Below are 17341 nucleotides of genomic sequence, written 5' to 3'. Positions count from 1 at the left end.
TTTTTAATCGCAGAACCATCCGGGAGGAAAGCACAATTACCGCCACCTCCTGTTGCGGAGGGTGTATTACCCCACAGAACCGAAAGCAAATGCGCTGTATGGTGATTAGAGAAATAACAGATAATTTGAGTAAATACATAAATACTATTAAGGGGATAACTTCATCTAAAAACTTATCCGACCAACCTGCCTCTCCGTGAAAAAATACTTTCTCCCTAAACATAATTGGTACAAAGTCTACAGCATCATTGTGGAGCAACTTTGACCTAGTCAGTCATGTTGGAGGGTTTCCCAGTTAAAACGACCCGTTTAAGGTTATGCCAGAGAATTAAGTCCAGACTTTAATTATTCCACTCCAAATTATTCAGTTTTTGTGAATTTGTTCACCAGTGAGTAAAACAGGAGTCTGTTCAGTTAGACTTGATTCCGATGAAACATAACCCAGAATGAAGTGGAGCGCCCCCTGCAGGTATGGAGTCCTCTGGACGGGTTGGGTCTCCTGTCTGAACCTGAATGATGACGAAGATAATGCTGACAGCCTTCATCTCGTGGAGCTGAAGTAAAGCGACTGCTCCTGGATCATCTGATCCAGAGCCAGTACTCTGATGGATTCTCCAGGCAGAACCGGAAGTGCTGTTGGTTCTCTTCAATGATGATGGAGGAACTGAGATCTCCTGTTTTTAATCATTTTAAGGCTAAACCAGCAAATAATGAGGAAAAAAGCACACCGAGACAGGAGTAAAAACGAACCCATCGCTTCTTTATTCATCATTGTACAGTAGTCATTCATACGTAGCTGCCTTGAGTTGGTCTTTTTTGTCTGTTTTCACTGTTTGTTCCACCTTCTTCCTCCTTTCCCATCAACACATTGGAAGAGTAGTGGACAAAATAGAAAAACAAACCGAACAGAAAAAGAAACAGGAAATGCCCCTTTTTCCACAACAAAAACTACATTTGGCAAAAAAAAAAAAAAAAAAAGAGGAGCAGGGAACGTCGGGTTGATCCAGTGCATGGAGAATATACTAAGATCCAAAACTGATATTTTCGACCAATCAGCTTCGATCTGCTCACCTGTTGCTAGGTGAAGCCCACAAAATCACCCCCCACCCCCACACTGTAAAAAACTTAAAACGTATAAAAAGCTGAGCTGCTGCTGTTTATGGCACAACGAGGGTGGAGGCGCCGCAACATTCAGCCCACCAGCAAACACTCTGCAGAACCGAACCGGGCCAAACCGGGTCGGTTCCAAATTAATACACAGAGAGGAGCAGCAGAACCAGAACCAGAAGCCATCAGTGATAAACCGCTTATCATTTTTTCTCAGGAATAAAGTTCAGTTCTCCGTCCTCTGATCCAGTTTCTGAACTGGTTCTGATCCGACCCGTCCTGAAGTCTTCCTGGGTTTGGCAGCTTTTTACTCAGCTTCAGTTGAGAAACGATCAGAAAATGTCTGAATTATTTTTATTCCTTTATGCATCTGGGCAGAAAACGTCTTAGGAACCGGATCAGAACCAGGAACCGGGTCAGAACCAAGAATCAGTTCAGTTTGAGAATCTGGTTTTAGGTCGGGAATCTGTTCAAAGCCGGAATCATGTTTGAAATTCTGTTGATTAGGTCATTTTGAATCAGAACCAGTTTTCGGGTCAGAACCAGTTTTCGGGTGTCTGCCTGGTTGATCCTCTCTTCCTTCTGACAGTTTTATTTGTTTTGATACTGAAAATGAATTGAAATAGAAAATAAAGACATGAAGGCTCTGATATGATCGAAAGGAGATGAACAACATTTTCCAGAATAAATCCAGGACCAGAACCGGACCGGACCTCCACTCCTCAGAGATCAGTGACCCAAACCCGAGCAGCGATATGAAGATCCTCTAAAAACCAAGATGAGTCACTCTGTGGAGTTTCTCCGTCCCCTTTCCTCCAACCGGACCGAGCTGCAGCAGAACCCTGAACCAGACCAGAACCGGCTCGGCTCAGACCGCAGGGGGAAGTGCTGTTGTGGCACCGAATAAATTAAAGTCAACAAAAAAATACTCCTGAGAAATAACACGGGATCAAGATCCGATCGGACCGGAACCAAGGAGGAGGGGCTGACGAGGCTCAGTTTAAACACCCACACACACACAGGGGCGGGGTAGAGGGTCGGCCCAAACACCCGGCGCCGGAACAGACTGGAGGCCTGCGCTGGGGTCGGAACCGATCCAAACGGACCCACAGAGGTTCTGATGGGAATGTGGAGGAACGCTGAGCTGGAACGTTTCAGGAAGCAGCTCAGGGTGTGTGTGTGTGTGTGTGTGTGTGTGTGGCTGAATCAGCAGCTGACGAGGGGTGCCTTGATTGGTTGAAGGGAGGGAGTGTTCAGGGAGGTCAAAGGTCATTTACAGTAAACTACAGGTATATACACACACCCATAAATGTACAGAGAACGAATATGTACATGCTCAGGGTTGCTAAGTTTTACCAAGTCTCCTCTGAGGAAGAGCTGCTCCTCCTCTTCCTCACCTGCTTGTAGTGTAACACGGGTGGAGGCGGAGCTTAAAGAGTCACATGACTTAGCTGTTCTTCAGCAGCGTTCTGTCGTCAGGAAGAGCCGAGGAGGACAAGTTAGCAGCAACGGCGGCGGCGCCGGCCGAGGAAGAGGAGGAGGCGGCGACGGAGGAGGTGGTGGAGGAAGAGGAGGACAGGAAGGGGAAGGAGAGCAGCTGTCCCGACTCGATGGAGAGGAGGGAGCAGGAGCGCAGGTCGACTGTCTGCAGGGCGGAGCAGCACTGGAGCAGCTGGACGCACTGTTCAGTTAGCTTCACACAGCCTGCACACACACACACACACATACACACATACACACACACAAAATGAGCCTGACGAAGAGCGAGGATGAGGAGGAGGAGTGCTGGCCCCGCCTACCTGCCAGGTTGAGGTGAGTGAGGCTCTCCCTCAGCGGCGACACGGTGAGGTTGCGGACAGTCTGGTCGCTGACGTTCAGGCAGTGGCTCAGGTCCAGCCGGGTCAGCTGGGGGGTGTGGCGAACCAGGAGGCGGGACGACGCATCCGTCAGGTCCAAACCGGCCAATCGCAGCTCTGTCACATTCTGGAACCGGCCCACTCTGCTCTCGTTGGGAGCTGAGGACCAATCAGAGCGCAGGACACTCAGAGCCGCTCTGGGCCGAACAACAGAAGGTTAGAGAGGAGGGGAGGGACTCACCTGTCCGGGACTCAGGTGGGGGGGCCAGCAGCTCCCTCAGGTGAGAGTCTTTCAGATCTTCCACTCTGCTGAGGTCCAAAAACTTCAGACACGGACAGACGGCCTGACAGAGAGCCGAGACGGCCGGCCAGGCGCAGCCAGAGACGTTCAGCTCCAGAAGACCTGGAGGAGAAGATACGAGAGATATACAAGACCAATCCGAGAGAGCGACACGGAGAGACACGGAGCGACACGGAGGTGTGAGTGAGAGCGTCACCTGGTAAGCGGTTGATGAGCCACATCAGCTGCTTCTTGGAGATGTTGGTGCAGCCCAGGTTGAGGGAGACCGGCTGCCGCCTGATGATGCCGCTCAGCATCGGGGGGGTGATGGAGCGCTGGCGGCTCAGGTCGATCTGCGTCCACAGCCTCTTGTCGCAGCACCTGGCCGGGTCAACGGGTCAACAGGTTAATGGGTGACCGGCTGGCGAGCCGCCCAGCAGGAAACAGGAAGTGACTCACCAGCGGCTCCAGGTGCGACACACCCTCATGCAGACGCAGAGCTCCCTCTGGCTCAGGTAGGTGAAGACTCGCAGCCAGACGTCACGCGTCATGATGTGGGCGGAGCCGCAGTCCAGCAGCAGGCAGCTGGGCTCAGGGCAGGCGGGGGGCGGCCGCACCAGGTGTCGCTCCATCTGGACGGGTCGGGGGGGCGAGGGCACGGCGGGGGGGCTGCGTTTCATCACCTGGGAGCGCGGCGCCAGGCGGGACGGCTGCGAGCACGGCGACGCCGCCATGGCTGACATCAGCAGGCCGCTGCTGGCCACGCCCCCCCCATTGGAGGTGGGGATGGAGGACGACACACCGCTCCTCTGGCTCGGCGTCTTGCTGTTGTTGCGGATCTTGTTGCCACGGCTGCCTTTGGCTCCACCCCCTCCGCCGCCGTGTCTGTGATTGGTCAGAACGCCGCTGGCGTTCTCCTTCTCCCCACCCCCCGCCCCGCCCCGGGTCCGCCCATTGCGCGCTTCCTGTCCGTTGCTGCGCTGCTTCGCCGCGAAGCCGTCGTGCAGCGATGACGGAGGGATCTGATTGGACGAGAGCGGCGAGGGGGGGGGCAGGGAGGCAGAGTTCTTCCTGCTCCGCTCCGGAACGTCGTCCTCCTCCGGATCCATCAGACCGGGCTTCCGTCCCCTTGACTGCACATCGGCACCGCCCCCTCCTCGCCGGCGGGCCTTGTCCCCGCCCCCCCGTGCAGGCTCCTCCTCTCTCTCCTCCTCACCCCGCCTCCCCTCGCTCTCCGACTCGTCGCTGGCGCTGAAGCCGAGTTCGGCCAGCCGCCGCGCCCGCTCCCGCTCGCTGCGGCTCCGCTCCACACGGCTCCCTCCGCTGTTGCCGTAGACGACGGGAGGGGGAGGGGCCGGGGAAGACGACGAGGACCCACCCCCCTGCTCGTCCCGGAGCGAGTCGTCCGAGTCGGACTCGGAGTCGGACTCGGAGCTGGAGGACGAGGAGGAGGAGGACTCGGGGCGGCGCTCCAGCAGGCACATCCTGCGGAAACGCTCCAGCTTCTCGCGGTGATGCGAACGCTGCTCTGCGCTGGACGCCGCTCCGGCCGCCGCGCTGCCCCCTGCTGGCTGGGAGGAGGACGCGCTCTGCTGGCCTCCCGCCGCCGCCACAGAGGAAGAACCAGGTCCGTTCGACTCACCCACTTCCTGTTTGGGTTTCTGACCAAAGAACAGAAAGAAACTTCTGTTTAAATTCACATCAACCGAAACGCCGCTTCCTGTCTGTGACATCAGAACCAAACTTGAGCTCAGAACCGTTTCCCTTTGCTAAAAGATTCAATGATGGATTACAATCTGTCATATTATTTATCAATGTCTTCATGTTTCCGTTTGATCCCTTTTAGCAAACAGAAATCATTTTAGCGATTCTGAAACTAGAGAAGTTTGGTTCTGATCCAACTTCAGATAGGAAACTGAAGGGCGTGGCTTCACTGGGTGTATGTAAACTTCTGGTCTTCACGGTTTTTTATTGATAAACTATTGAAACGTTTCAGAGCTGGTCAGACAAATGAAAAGCTTCATACCTTTTTGAGGCGTTTCTCATGCGCGCCTTTAATCTGAAGGGCAACAGGAAACAGAGCGGATCAGAGCAGATCCAGACCAGAACCAGAACCACACAGAACGGACTGGGCTCACCTTCTTCTTGGGCCCGCTGTCCATTGGCTGCTCCTTCTCCTTCTTCCTCTTGTGCCCGCCCTCCGGCCGGGCCGCCTCCTCCAATGGGGGCGGAGCTTTCTTCTTGGGGGGCGGGTCATCCGTCAGCTTCCAGCGCCCCGCCTCCCCGTTATCCAGCCGCCGCTTCCCTGACCCGTCCGCCTGGTCCTGGACCCGAGAGACGGACCCGATCAGAACTCACTTCCAACATGGCGGCGGACCGAACCGGGCCGGACCGACTCACCTTGCTGGTCTTCCCCTCCTTGTGGCACTTGGGACACTCCCAGCAGTTTGGGATCTCGTCGTTGATGATCCCGTCCGCCTTTCCCATCTGCAGAGAGACGGAAACACAGACGGCATCAGCAGGTTCTGCTTTCCAGAACCAGTCCGGCTGCAGAACCTGTCCAGGTTCATCTCCATCAAACTGAAGCCAATGAGCAGCTCAGAGTCTCATGGACTAAATCAGACAGAAAGAGAGAAAAGTTTGGTTCTGGACCGGACAGATGAGGTCAGAACCTGGTCCAGACATTAAAGGGCCGGTGTTCTGTGTTTTCCTCCACCTGTCATTAAAATCCTTCATAAATATGAATTCAATACATTTTACTTGACATTGGGCCTCTGTCTCTTTAAGAAGCTCCTGCTCTTTCTGAGGCTCCGCCTCCAGGAAGTCGTCCCAACATGGCTCCTCTATTAACCCTTTAACATTTCTACCAGCGTTGCTCTGAGCAGCAGCTTCTATAATGAGCTCAGCAGCTGTTTGCTAATTGCTGCTGGCTAGTCTGAAGGAGCTGGGTGAGGAAGGGGCCCTGGAGGCGGGGCTAGGTCCATCCAGGCGTTATGCAGCCAAATGGGTGCTATAGAGATGAAAGGATTTCTCAAACATGAGCAACTGCTGCTGCTGGTTCCGGTCCGGTCCGACTCACCTTCAGGCAGCTGGGGTGGATGATCTCGTTGCAGATGGTGCACTCCATCAGGCAGAGGCTGAACTTCTCCTCCTCAGAGTCCACCGTGTCTTCCTTCCCCGCCTCGCCGCACGCAAAACACACTGCGGTGTGAGGCAACACGGGCTACACACACACACACACACACACACACACACACACACACACACACACACACACACACACACACACACACACACACACACACACACACACACACACACACACACACACACACACACACACACACAAGTTTGTATTTCTGTCCATATCAGGACTTTGTATTGACTTCATTAATTTTAGTAACTGTATTTATTCCACACCCAGACATTTTCCCTAACCAGAACCCAAGTCACACATCACCTCTAAACTTGACCTCTGACCCCACTACATGTATAAGGATTCAACACAAAAAACACTCAAACATTTCCCACGAACAGAGCATTCAGTCTGTTAGAGCTTCATGTTTGTTTTGTGATTCTTTTTAAGTGATTGCAATGGTAGATTAGCTACCGCTGCTATTAGCTAAGCTAACACTGCGGCGTTAACATGGAATTGAAATTTGACTAAATATTTAAAGTTAAATGTTTTACATCACTATTTTTATAGTTCAGCATCATTACAGATGTTATCATTTCTTTTATAACATTTCTTCTCAGTTTATTATATGAATTTAATTTGTATCTTTGAGTTCATGTGACTGAAGTGGATTCAATTCAAAAATACTGCATTGATCCCAAAGAAAAATGTAATTGTAATTTAGAATATTTTGTAACTAATGAGGGTTTGGAATCTGAACCAAGACAAGAGGAAGAGTAAAAGTGTGTGTGTGTGTGTGTCTCACCGCTGTGCACTGTCTCTGCAGGCAGGACTGCTTCATCCTCCCCGGTCCGCCGAACTTCTTCATGTCCTTACAGAAGTGACACTCTCCGCACTCGGTCCTCATGCAGGCCTGGCAGCGCCGGCACCGGGTCCGTCTGCGCCGCGCCCCGCTGCCCGCCCCCCCGCCCAGCGCCTTACTGCCCGACATCCCCCAACAAGTCAACTGCACACAGAGAGAGAGAGGGACAGAGAAACGGGTCAGAACCAGACTCCAGTCGGGCCCGGCCTGCAGTCTTCCAGAACCTCTCCAGAACCTCAGGACTCCTGCAGCTGGCTGCATGTCAGGAAAACATAAAACAGGTTAAAATTGTGACGGGTCTGCAGAGACAGGAGGCGACATGCACTCAGAGTTTGATTTAATATTTAGTGCTATTATAAATATTATAATGGAAAACATATTTTTAGGAAAATAGTTTGACAGTTACACTTTCATCTGACCCAGAATTTATACCAGCAACCTGCATTTAGTCAGATTTCACTTTACTGACATTTATTGATGCTTTGTGGAACAAAAAGTGGAGAAAATATAAAAAAATTATATTTTTGATCTGCTGCTGATTGGCTACTGTAACTAAAATGCATCATAACAACAAATCCAATTCTTATAAGAAATATTTCATGATAAACGAGAAACGATGCGATAAATAACATCCTGCCGCTCCGATTGGGCCGGTTAGAACCAGACGCTAACAGAGAAGCAATTGGAATCCAGCAGAACCTCATGGACGTGTAAAACCCAAACAGATCCCAAGCTGGCTGCTGAGTCCATCCAATCACTGTTGTCATGGCAACCGCAGCAGACCAACCCGGCCGGGACGGTTTTATACGTCCACCAGCATGAGCTCGGGTTCTGGATCTGAATGGTTCCGGTTCTGTTGGACTGCCATCAATGATGAAGGGAGAAACCTGGGTCAATCAGAACCGGGGCGCTTTTCTGGTTCTGAAGGCTTTAAAACACTTCAGGTCAGAACCAAAACTAATATTCAAGATCCAGTTTCCATGAGAGATCAGTGTGCCAGAAAAGATTTGATTGATTGGTTAGTCCTGCAGCTGATTGGTTAGTCCTGCTCACTCGCATATTAAAGATGAATCTAGATTTTCCTTTCAAAGCACTTAACAACTGCAAGCCCCTCATCATGACAACTCCTCCTCCATGCTGCATTCAGAGGAGAAACAACCCGAGTCAGCACAGTTATGGTTTGGATCAGACCGGCTCTGATTGGGGCTCATACTGCTCCAGGTCTCTTCTTCTATGGTTTTCACTTCCTGCTGATCGTCTTCCTCAGCCCGAGAGCTTCAGAGTTCACTGAGCTGAACTCTGAGGAAATGATCCGGCAGCCATGTTGGTCAGGGCAGCAGTCTGGTGTGTACCAATCAGTTCCAACTCCATTCTATTGGACGCTGCTGCAGGTGACAGGAGGACTGAAGACTGGTTTCCTTTGGTTCTGGTTCTGACAGACTATAATGATCCAGCACCAGCACCCGGCGAGCATTGGGGGGTATTGTCCACCCACAGAGTCAGCGGTGCCCCCCCTGGACTGGAAGTTGTTTTTATTTTTACCTCAGAGTGGCCAACTCTCTGTTATTCCTATCTTTATTTGATACAGTAGGGGCTTCCGCACTTCCCATATCTGTGCCTTCTGTCACTTTTTTCAGCCGTTAAAACTGTTTAACCTGTTGTTTTGTTGTCGTAACCTGTTTTTCCGAGCCACAACATGAGCGCTAAGACGCTCGTTGGGTTTAAACCTGTGGCAGCGAAGGAGACCTGCTACTGCTACGCAGAGCTGCTCAGGTGTGTTAGAATCATGGCACCAAACCAGCAAAACACAAAAACTTTGCAGTTTTCCTCCCAAACTAACAGAGTGAGTTCGGTTTAGCTAACATTACATGGCGGTAATGTTAGCTAAAAGCCAACACCAATACAGCACCTTAAGCTTGTTAACTACTAGCCTTTAGGCTACTGGTGGTGTTTATGTTGAAAAGTTACTCATTCACTGGAGTAACTTTTTGGGAAAACATTTTTACAGTTTTTCGTCACTGTATTGTTGTAATTTACTTGAGTAATCTTATTATTGCTACATAGATTCATTTTGCATTTAAAGAAATAAACGTCAGAGATTGGAAACATTAGATTTTTGCAACATATGAGCTAATGTTTTAAACATAAAACTTGAACATTTTATACATGTCACTGTTCACATCAATTGCGTATTTTTTTGTATTAGTAAACATGGTTATTTATCTGAAAGCTTACATAAAGGTTTGTTTATGTATTTACATTAAAGTAAAAGCTGGTTTGCCATGGCCCCTCAAAATAAGCAGATTATTGATCAGAACCTGTAGCAAAACCCGGTCTGGAAGACCTCGGAGCCCAGAGTCTGCGTTTCCCCCTGGTGAACCAAGCCTGGTCCTGAAACCAGACCCGGTAGAACCAGCTGGGGTCTACCAGGGAGTCCAGGTCTTTACCCATCCCGGCCAGCTGGACCCTCCAGTAGAACCAGCTGCAGCAGGAACCATAGAGGAACATAAGGCTTTATAGCCGACTCGTTTCCTGGCGCTTAACCGCTGCAGAACAGAACAGTCCGCAGACCCAAACCCAGAAGCCAGTCTGCTTGGTCCGTTGTACAACAATCTGCTTGTGCAGCAGCAAAGTGATCCGAACACACCAGCAGGTTTCTCCCTTAATAAGCAACACTTTGTTTAAAATGTATTTTTAGGTTACTTGTGTTTCTTTGGTATTTAATTTGGTTTGATATTCTGAAACACTGAAGTGAAACAAACATGAAATAAGAAATCAGGAAGGAGGAACATTATATAACACCATTCTAATATTTATCCATAGTTTTTTGTATAAATATTTGACCTCCAAATGTTTCATAGGTTCAGCAGATTAAAAAAAATTCAAACAAAGCTTTTATAGAAACAAGAGGTCTCACTTTAACAGAAACTGCAGGTTTAAACATGTTTGTTGTTCATTTAGTGAAGTTACTCACAGTGGCTTGAAGAACCTGATATGTTACTCAAATACAAGTACAGTGTAGTAAAACTACTCCTAAAAATACATTTGATCCAAAAGGTATCTCCAGTTAAAGTAAGCAGTTATTATCATGCTGGTTTTTATTCTGACAGTAAAACCCAGATTCACTGCAGATTCACAGCGACTGTGTGTAAAACCCAGCAGGTGTTAAATCAATTCCTATAAAGCCATCTAAATACAGCGTTAATGATTACCGCAATAGATCCAATAACAGCAATATTGATCATCTGGAAGCCTGTTAGCTTCATGTTGGCAGCCAGGAATAATAAGGATCTGCTAATGGCTAACAGCTAGCGGGCTATAGCCGCCTCTATTCAGGCATCTGTACAGCCGCGCGAGTTATTGTTGTTTTAATTGAATAATCACACACCTGTACGGACACCCAGTCCCTGCCCATAGCCCCCATCCACACCTGCAGGAAAACACGACGGCAGGTATGCTAACGTGTTAGCAGGCTATTTACCCCCTGCGGTTGCTTCCTCATTCAGGATCCCAATATTGATCAGCTGCAGCCGGGAAGGCAGAAGGAGACGAGCCCCCGGCTGCGGACACACAGACACACAGACACAAGGCGGCCTCTCACCTCTTCCTGCTAGCTCGCATGCTCCTCGCTGGCTCATTAGAATCGATATTAGCCAACAGTTAGCCGTTAGCTTCAGCTATTAGCTGTTAGCTTCAGCTCAGCGCTTCCTTGTTTGTTCCTCCGCGGGGCTGCTGCAGCCGCTCTGTGCTCCAGGCTGCTCCCTCACTCGTGTCCCATTACGCTGGTTCCGCCGCTCAGCCGAGCTCCTGGGCCGGGCCAGCCTCACGGACCCGCGCGGGGGTCGAAACGTCTCAGTTGGTGAATCGATCGCTGTGGATAACGTGAAGGGCGCACCGCCGCTGAGGAGCTGGCGGAGTCGTGCCCATTCACTCCTCTCTCTCGGTCTCTCTTTCTCTGCAGTCAGAGTCTAACTCGCTCTGCTCTTCTTTCTCCTGCGAGGCTTCAAAAAACACAAAAACACACTAACGCCTCGGTCTCACCAGCGCTGCTTCATCATCCCCGTGTAACCCTCCGCTAAAAAACTAGTCCTCGCGCATTAACATGAATCAGTTAAAGCGCTGCGCGCGGCTTTTGTTCTCGTGTCTATTGTGTGTGGCGCCTGCTTGTTGCGTGTTGTGCGTAGTTTGGATCACCGCTGTTGTCAGCCAGCTTGTCACCTGTGACACGTTTCTAACCTCCGCATTGATTACATCACACAGGTGACCGCAGATGCCGCGTGCCGCTTCACCCTCGGAGCGTAACGACAAAATATATAAATAAATAGTGGAGCAAATGTAGTAAATAAAATATGGGCAGGAAAACTGCGCACGCTCAACCCCTGCACGATGACGTCATATCTCAAGCAAGCAGTTTTGGGGTGTGTAGTTTTTTTTAACTTTACCCCAAACTATATACTATAGCTATATACATTAGTAAATCAAAACACGGAACAATCCAACTTGGAAATAAATTGGTTTTATATTCTTCCTCTTATTATTATTATTGTTATTATTATTATTATTATTATTATTTTTTTTTTTTATTTTTTTTTTTTATGAAATAACATCCTTCAAAACACCCAAAAATACTTACTTTTACTTGTACTCAAGTACAAAATACGTGTACTTATTACTGTTACAAATCTGTGCTAATATGTTTGTCTCAAGATGTTATGTATTCTATCATTAAAGGAACATATATTTTTGTGTCATCTTACACAAACTACAAGGAATGCAGATAACCAGTTATTACATCTAATGCGACTGTACTTGATTTAAGATTTGAACTGGTGCAAAAACTGTTACTGTTTATAATTCTGAGTTCAGAAACCTTTCTAGAAATTTGTAAAAACATCGAGTTTAGAAATCTTTACTTTTTTTTTTTTTTTTACGAAGTACCAACTAATCACTAAAATAAATGTACTTATTCTTAATCCTCGCTGAAATTGGAAGGGATGTGTAGCTAATACATCCAAGAATGTTGAGAACAAAGTAAAAGCCCTTTTTTAGTTAAGACGGGTGGTATATACTGGGTTTTTACTGAAATTTAATTTGGCTGAATGAAATTTCAGCCAAATGAAATTCTTTTTCATTTGGCTGGATGAAAAAGAATTTAATTTTGCCAAAACTGCAGCTACCTTTTTCCTTTGAAGGCTTTTCCAGTTAGCGTTTCACCCTACCAATATGGTGGTCGCGCTGACGAGTCGCATCAGCGCCCATGGCTCCTCCCTGCCCGGCCTCTGCGCAGCTAACAAGCTAAGCTGGCTCGGCGGCTCGCAGCTTCTCTCGGTGTGGTTAGTTAGTTTGAGACGCACCGGCTCCATCCACAGTACGGTGCTGCTCACAGCGACCTGGTGGAACATTCACACCCGGCATAGGGACACCGAGTTCGGACATCAGCTTACAAACAGGTGAAAATGATTAAGCTGTTCTCCCTGAAGCAGCAGAAGAAAGACGAGGAATCTGCTGGAGGAAACAGAGCCGGAGCCGGGGGGAAGAAAGCCAGTGCGGCCCAGCTCCGAATACAGAAAGGTGGGTCAGTAACCCGACCGGGGCCCGCTTAGCTGCCTCGGCCCCCAGCGGGTCTTCCTGGTCGGGTACCGAGCAGTAAACACCGGGTAAAAACAACCGCTCTGGAGGAGGATCAGTAATACGTCCAGGCCGGCTGTTGTTACCCAGGCAGGCTAACAGTTAGCCTGCCTGGGTTACCAGGAGCTAACGACTGCTAGCTCCCCCTGTCATAGTTAAAAACAAACTGAGTCGGAGGAAAAACGTTCACACCTTACTATAACTAAACCCAACACCTGCCTAATCCCAGGTACCATGGAAACCTGGTTTAATCACAGGTTTTTACCTGTTTAAATTTTTTAATCACAGGTTTTTACCTGTTAAATTTTTTTAATCACAGGTTTTTACCTGTTCAAATGGTTTAATCGCAGGTTTTAACCAACTAGCCTGGTTTAATCAGAACTTTTAAACCAACTAACCTTATTTAATCAAAAAACTGTTAGTTGTGATCAAACCAACTAACCTAAACCAGGTTTAACTTATGATTAAGCCAGCTGTAATAAGAGGTTTTAACCAACTGTTGGAGGTTAAGGGGGTGTTTTGGTGAATCCTGACTGGACCAACATGTCTGCTCAGCCCGGTTCCACCGGGTTCTGACCGCCTGCTGGTTCTTCCTAAACATTATCACCTTTAATTCTGATGCTGTAACCATGGCGATGGTAAAACTCCAGATCTGTTCCTCCTGCTAACCTCCATGTTGTCTGTCGTGAGCTGAAGCGACGGGTTCAGAATGTTGATGATGATGTTTGTGTTGCAGACATCAATGAGTTAAACTTGCCAAAGACGTGTGAAATCAGCTTCCCCGATGACGACGACCTCCTCAACTTTAGGCTCATCATCTCGCCAGACGAGGTGAGTTCAGGAACTCTAACAGGATTAAAAACATGGACGATAACGTTTTGCTTTCTCATGATTTGATAAAATTATTTTGTTAATAATCACGTTTTCTTGTTGCATCTGTAGTTTTTTCCAGTTCTTTATATATTTTTTATGTTTCAGCCTTTTTTCCTAACTGGATTAAATTTTGATTTTCCCTCTAATTCTTCATCCAGGATCCCATAATAATAATAATGAGCCATGATGATGATGATGATGATGATGATGATGACGTTAAAAATGTTTTTCTCATTCCTCAAGCGTCTTGCCGGGTCTCTGATGATCTTTAACAAGCTTTTTGGTGAAATTCAGTCAGGAGACCATTTTGGTCTGATCTCAGTCTCTCTGCTGCGTTCAGGGCACATCGGGACGTTAGAGTGTGCTGCATTAAATGTTCAGGGTTCCTACTGAGTCCAGCAAAGTAGAGAATATCTTCCTGATCTTCACCTGGTTTAGACGGGTGCTGGTCCCAAACTGGTCTAAACTGGTCTAAACTGGTCTAAACTTCACTGACTGTTCATCCAAAACTTGTATTTTGGTTTTGAATCTGTTCCAGTAGAAGCTCAGCTGTGGTCCAGTTGTAAGTTTTATTGTAAAAACAGATCAGAACCATGAGGTTCTAGATGGGTTCAGAAGTGAGACGTGGTGATGAAGACAAGTTTTTCTTCATCATGCACATTAAATGATTTGTTTCTCTTTCAGGGTTTTTACAAAGGAGGAAAGTTTGTCTTCAGCTTTAAGGTAAAATTTTTGTTTGAATTTTGGCAGAAATTCTTCCTCACACTGGATCCAGTTCAGATCATTAGAACGTCATTTATTACATATAATTATCACACATAAAGTGAAATATTTCAGGTTTAAGATCAGTCTCAGACCCGGTGTTCCGACCCGGTCTGTGTGTTCCAGGTAGGACAGGGCTACCCCCATGACCCCCCCAAGGTGAAGTGTGAGACGATGGTTTATCACCCCAACATCGACCTGGAGGGAAACGTCTGCCTAAATATTTTAAGGTCAGTTTACAGAACCAGACCGGACCAGGAGGTTCTGTTGTGTCCAGTCTGTCAGTCATCTTTAGATAGATTTTATTGAATAAATTGGGTTAAAACTGTCTAAGTCCTAAATAACAAAGTATTCTGACATATTTAGATAATGATAGATGTTTGCTCAGGTCAGTAATAAACTGACTTGTTTTCTGTTGTGATAAGTGAAGATGTTGCTAACGGCTGGCTCTGCTCTTCATCCACAGAGAGGACTGGAAGCCGGTTCTGACAATAAACTCCATCATCTACGGTCTACAGTATCTATTTCTAGTGAGTTCAATCTGACAGTAAAAAACATTTCAGTTCCTTTTTGAAAAGAATAAATGAATAAAGCATTTTATTAGTCCAGTTCAGTCCACTTCTACCCAACTCCAGTCCATCTACCTAGTCAAAGTCCAGTCTGGTTGGTGAGTTGTGAACGCTAGTTGACCTCTGACCTCTGGTCCTCCAAACATCGATCTGGGTTCAGTTGAAGTGAACTCTGGTTCAGTTTGAATCCATATGTAGACGTCAGAAAGTGCTCCAAAAGCAGGACGTGAACTACAGCACCCTTCAGGGCATTCTGGGTAAATCCAACCAAAGCTAACATGTTAGCCTAGCGCTAGCAGCAGAAATGTCTCCTGGTCTTCAGCCAAAGACTAAACAGAAATCCTCCAACACTAAAATCTGACGCCTCCATCTTGTTTGTCAAAGCTTCCAGCGACAAACATTTAGGTTCTGGTTCCAGGTGGTTTTCTTAAGTTCAGCTAATGTTCCTGACCCCAGCTGATAATGTGACCTCTGACCCCCAGGAGCCAAACCCGGAGGACCCACTGAACAAGGAGGCAGCGGAGGTCCTGCAGACGAACCGGCGGCTCTTCGAGCAGAACGTCCACCGCTCGCTGCGGGGCGGCTACGTCGGCGCCACCTACTTTGAGAGATGTCTGAAGTAGCCCCGCCCTGTCCCGCCGTCCTCCAAGCTCCTCCCGCTCTCCCTCTCCCACTGTCTGCCTGACCCCTCCTTCCTCCTTGGCTCCTCTTCGGTCGCCATGGCGACGGGAAGCAGCACGACGCAACAAGCTTTCCAGTTTTACCACAGAAGAAGAAGTTGCACCTCCCTCTCCTCCTCTTCCTCACCTGTCCCCCCCCCCCCCTCCTCCTCCTCCTCCTTCTCCTTCATTTCTGTTTCATTTCAGCCATTATACGCCACAGTGGGGGGGTGAGGGGGGCACCAACAACGACACATCTGAGCGGACTCTGCTGAGGAGGAGGAGGAGGAGGATGAAGGTGGGGTGCTGAGGATGGACAGATGTGGGGGGAGGGGTGATTGTGAATGTTGCTCTGGTCAACGTCACAACACCCATGATAATGATGCTCACCAGATTGATTCCTGTTTTTATTTTGCGTGCGTGGCGAAGATGCCTGATATCACACAGGTGGTCTGTAGGACACGCCCCTTCCTGTCACCGCCTTCATTCATTGGCTACAGATCAGAGGGAAAGCAGCAAACTCCAAACAGCTTCCTGCATCCAGGAAGTCTAGCAAAGGGGGCGGGGCTTCTCACTTCCTTCCTGCAGGAAGTTTCTGATTGGATGGCTTCTTGTTCTTGAAAGGGGTGGAGCTTCTCTCTTTGATCCTACAGAGTCACAGAGGGGGTGGAGCTTTGTCCTAATGTTTTTGCACAAAGTTTATAAAAGAGTCGGAGCTTTTCATGCAGGAAGTATAAAAGATGGGTGGAGCTTTTTGCTTTCTATCTGGGAATTTCTTCACTTGTTTTTGTTCAGGAAGTCTCTGATTGGATGATTTTGTCTTAAAGGGGGCAAAGCTTATCTCTTTGTTCCACAGGAAGTCTAGCAGGGGGGCGGGGCTTCTCACAACCCTCTGGGTAGATCTTGGATTGAGGGTTAGGTTTCTCGTTCTCAAAAGTGGGCGGAGCTTTCTCCTAACATTTTTGCACAAAGTTTGAAAAAGGGGCGGAGCTTTTCCGAGTGTTCCTGCAGGAAGTGTACCAGATTTGTGGCGCTTTTTGCGTTCTTAAAGTAGGCGGGGCTTCTCACTGCACTCTCGCAGGAAGTGTAACAGAGGGGCGGAGCTTCTAATCAGAGGGAGCAGATTCGCCTTAATTTTTTTCTTAAACAATTTTAGTTTTTTTTAGCTTAAAGTGGCCACAACGCCCCCTGTTGGGGTGCTGAGGGAGGTCAGGGGTCTGAGTAAAGAGGAGGAGCTAGTTTTAAGGGGAGGGTCTAGGACGAGTAGCAGGTGGGAGGGGTTAACTCTTGATGGAGGGAACATGCCTTAAAGTCTCTGTAGCTGTTGACTGGCGGGTCGATCGGCAAGGGCGGGGCTTATTCCTGCAGGAGCCAGCTGATAGGACAAGACGGAGTCCATCTGTTTGGAGTTTGCTGCTCAATAAAGCCCATGAAACGTTGGTGGGCGGGGCATAGTAAGATGTGGGCGGGGCATAGCTTAGTGGGGATGCTTGTTTAAATGAGTGGGGTGTGGGTGGGCTTTTGATTTTTATTTTGGGGTGGGTTTTGGGGGAGGGGCTTAAAATGTTACGATTCTATTGTGTATATTGAAACCCCAGCTGTTCACTTT

The 17341-nt window shown here is 48.3% G+C and overlaps 2 protein-coding genes across 2 annotated transcripts; one reads left to right on the top strand and one right to left on the bottom strand.

Moving 5' to 3' along the window:
* Positions 1–739: 739 nt before the first annotated feature.
* zgc:158376 (uncharacterized protein LOC100101643 homolog) lies at positions 740–11558 on the bottom strand. Its single transcript, XM_044099706.1, has 11 exons — positions 10843–11558; positions 7185–7385; positions 6323–6466; positions 5644–5730; positions 5382–5567; positions 5270–5302; positions 3703–4904; positions 3461–3624; positions 3205–3366; positions 2907–3122; positions 740–2811 (listed from the first exon to the last, which is right to left on the bottom strand). The coding sequence occupies exons 2-11, from the start codon at positions 7368–7370 to the stop codon at positions 2555–2557; spliced, it is 2637 nt and encodes an 878-aa protein (XP_043955641.1). The 5' UTR covers positions 7371–7385; positions 10843–11558; the 3' UTR covers positions 740–2554.
* Positions 11559–12491: 933 nt separating this feature from the next.
* Positions 12492–15912, top strand: ube2m (ubiquitin conjugating enzyme E2 M). Its single transcript, XM_044099707.1, has 6 exons — positions 12492–12812; positions 13606–13700; positions 14427–14465; positions 14631–14734; positions 14971–15034; positions 15556–15912. Exons 1-6 carry the CDS (start codon positions 12698–12700, stop codon positions 15694–15696), a joined length of 558 nt encoding a protein of 185 aa, XP_043955642.1. The 5' UTR covers positions 12492–12697; the 3' UTR covers positions 15697–15912.
* The last annotated feature ends 1429 nt before the right edge of the window (positions 15913–17341 follow it).

The sequence above is a fragment of the Gambusia affinis genome, linkage group LG19 (genome assembly GCF_019740435.1).
Source record: "Gambusia affinis linkage group LG19, SWU_Gaff_1.0, whole genome shotgun sequence".
Classification (NCBI taxonomy): domain Eukaryota; kingdom Metazoa; phylum Chordata; class Actinopteri; order Cyprinodontiformes; family Poeciliidae; genus Gambusia; species Gambusia affinis.
The sequence above is the reverse complement of the archived record's forward strand: the minus strand, read 5'-3'. Positions and strand labels throughout refer to the sequence as shown.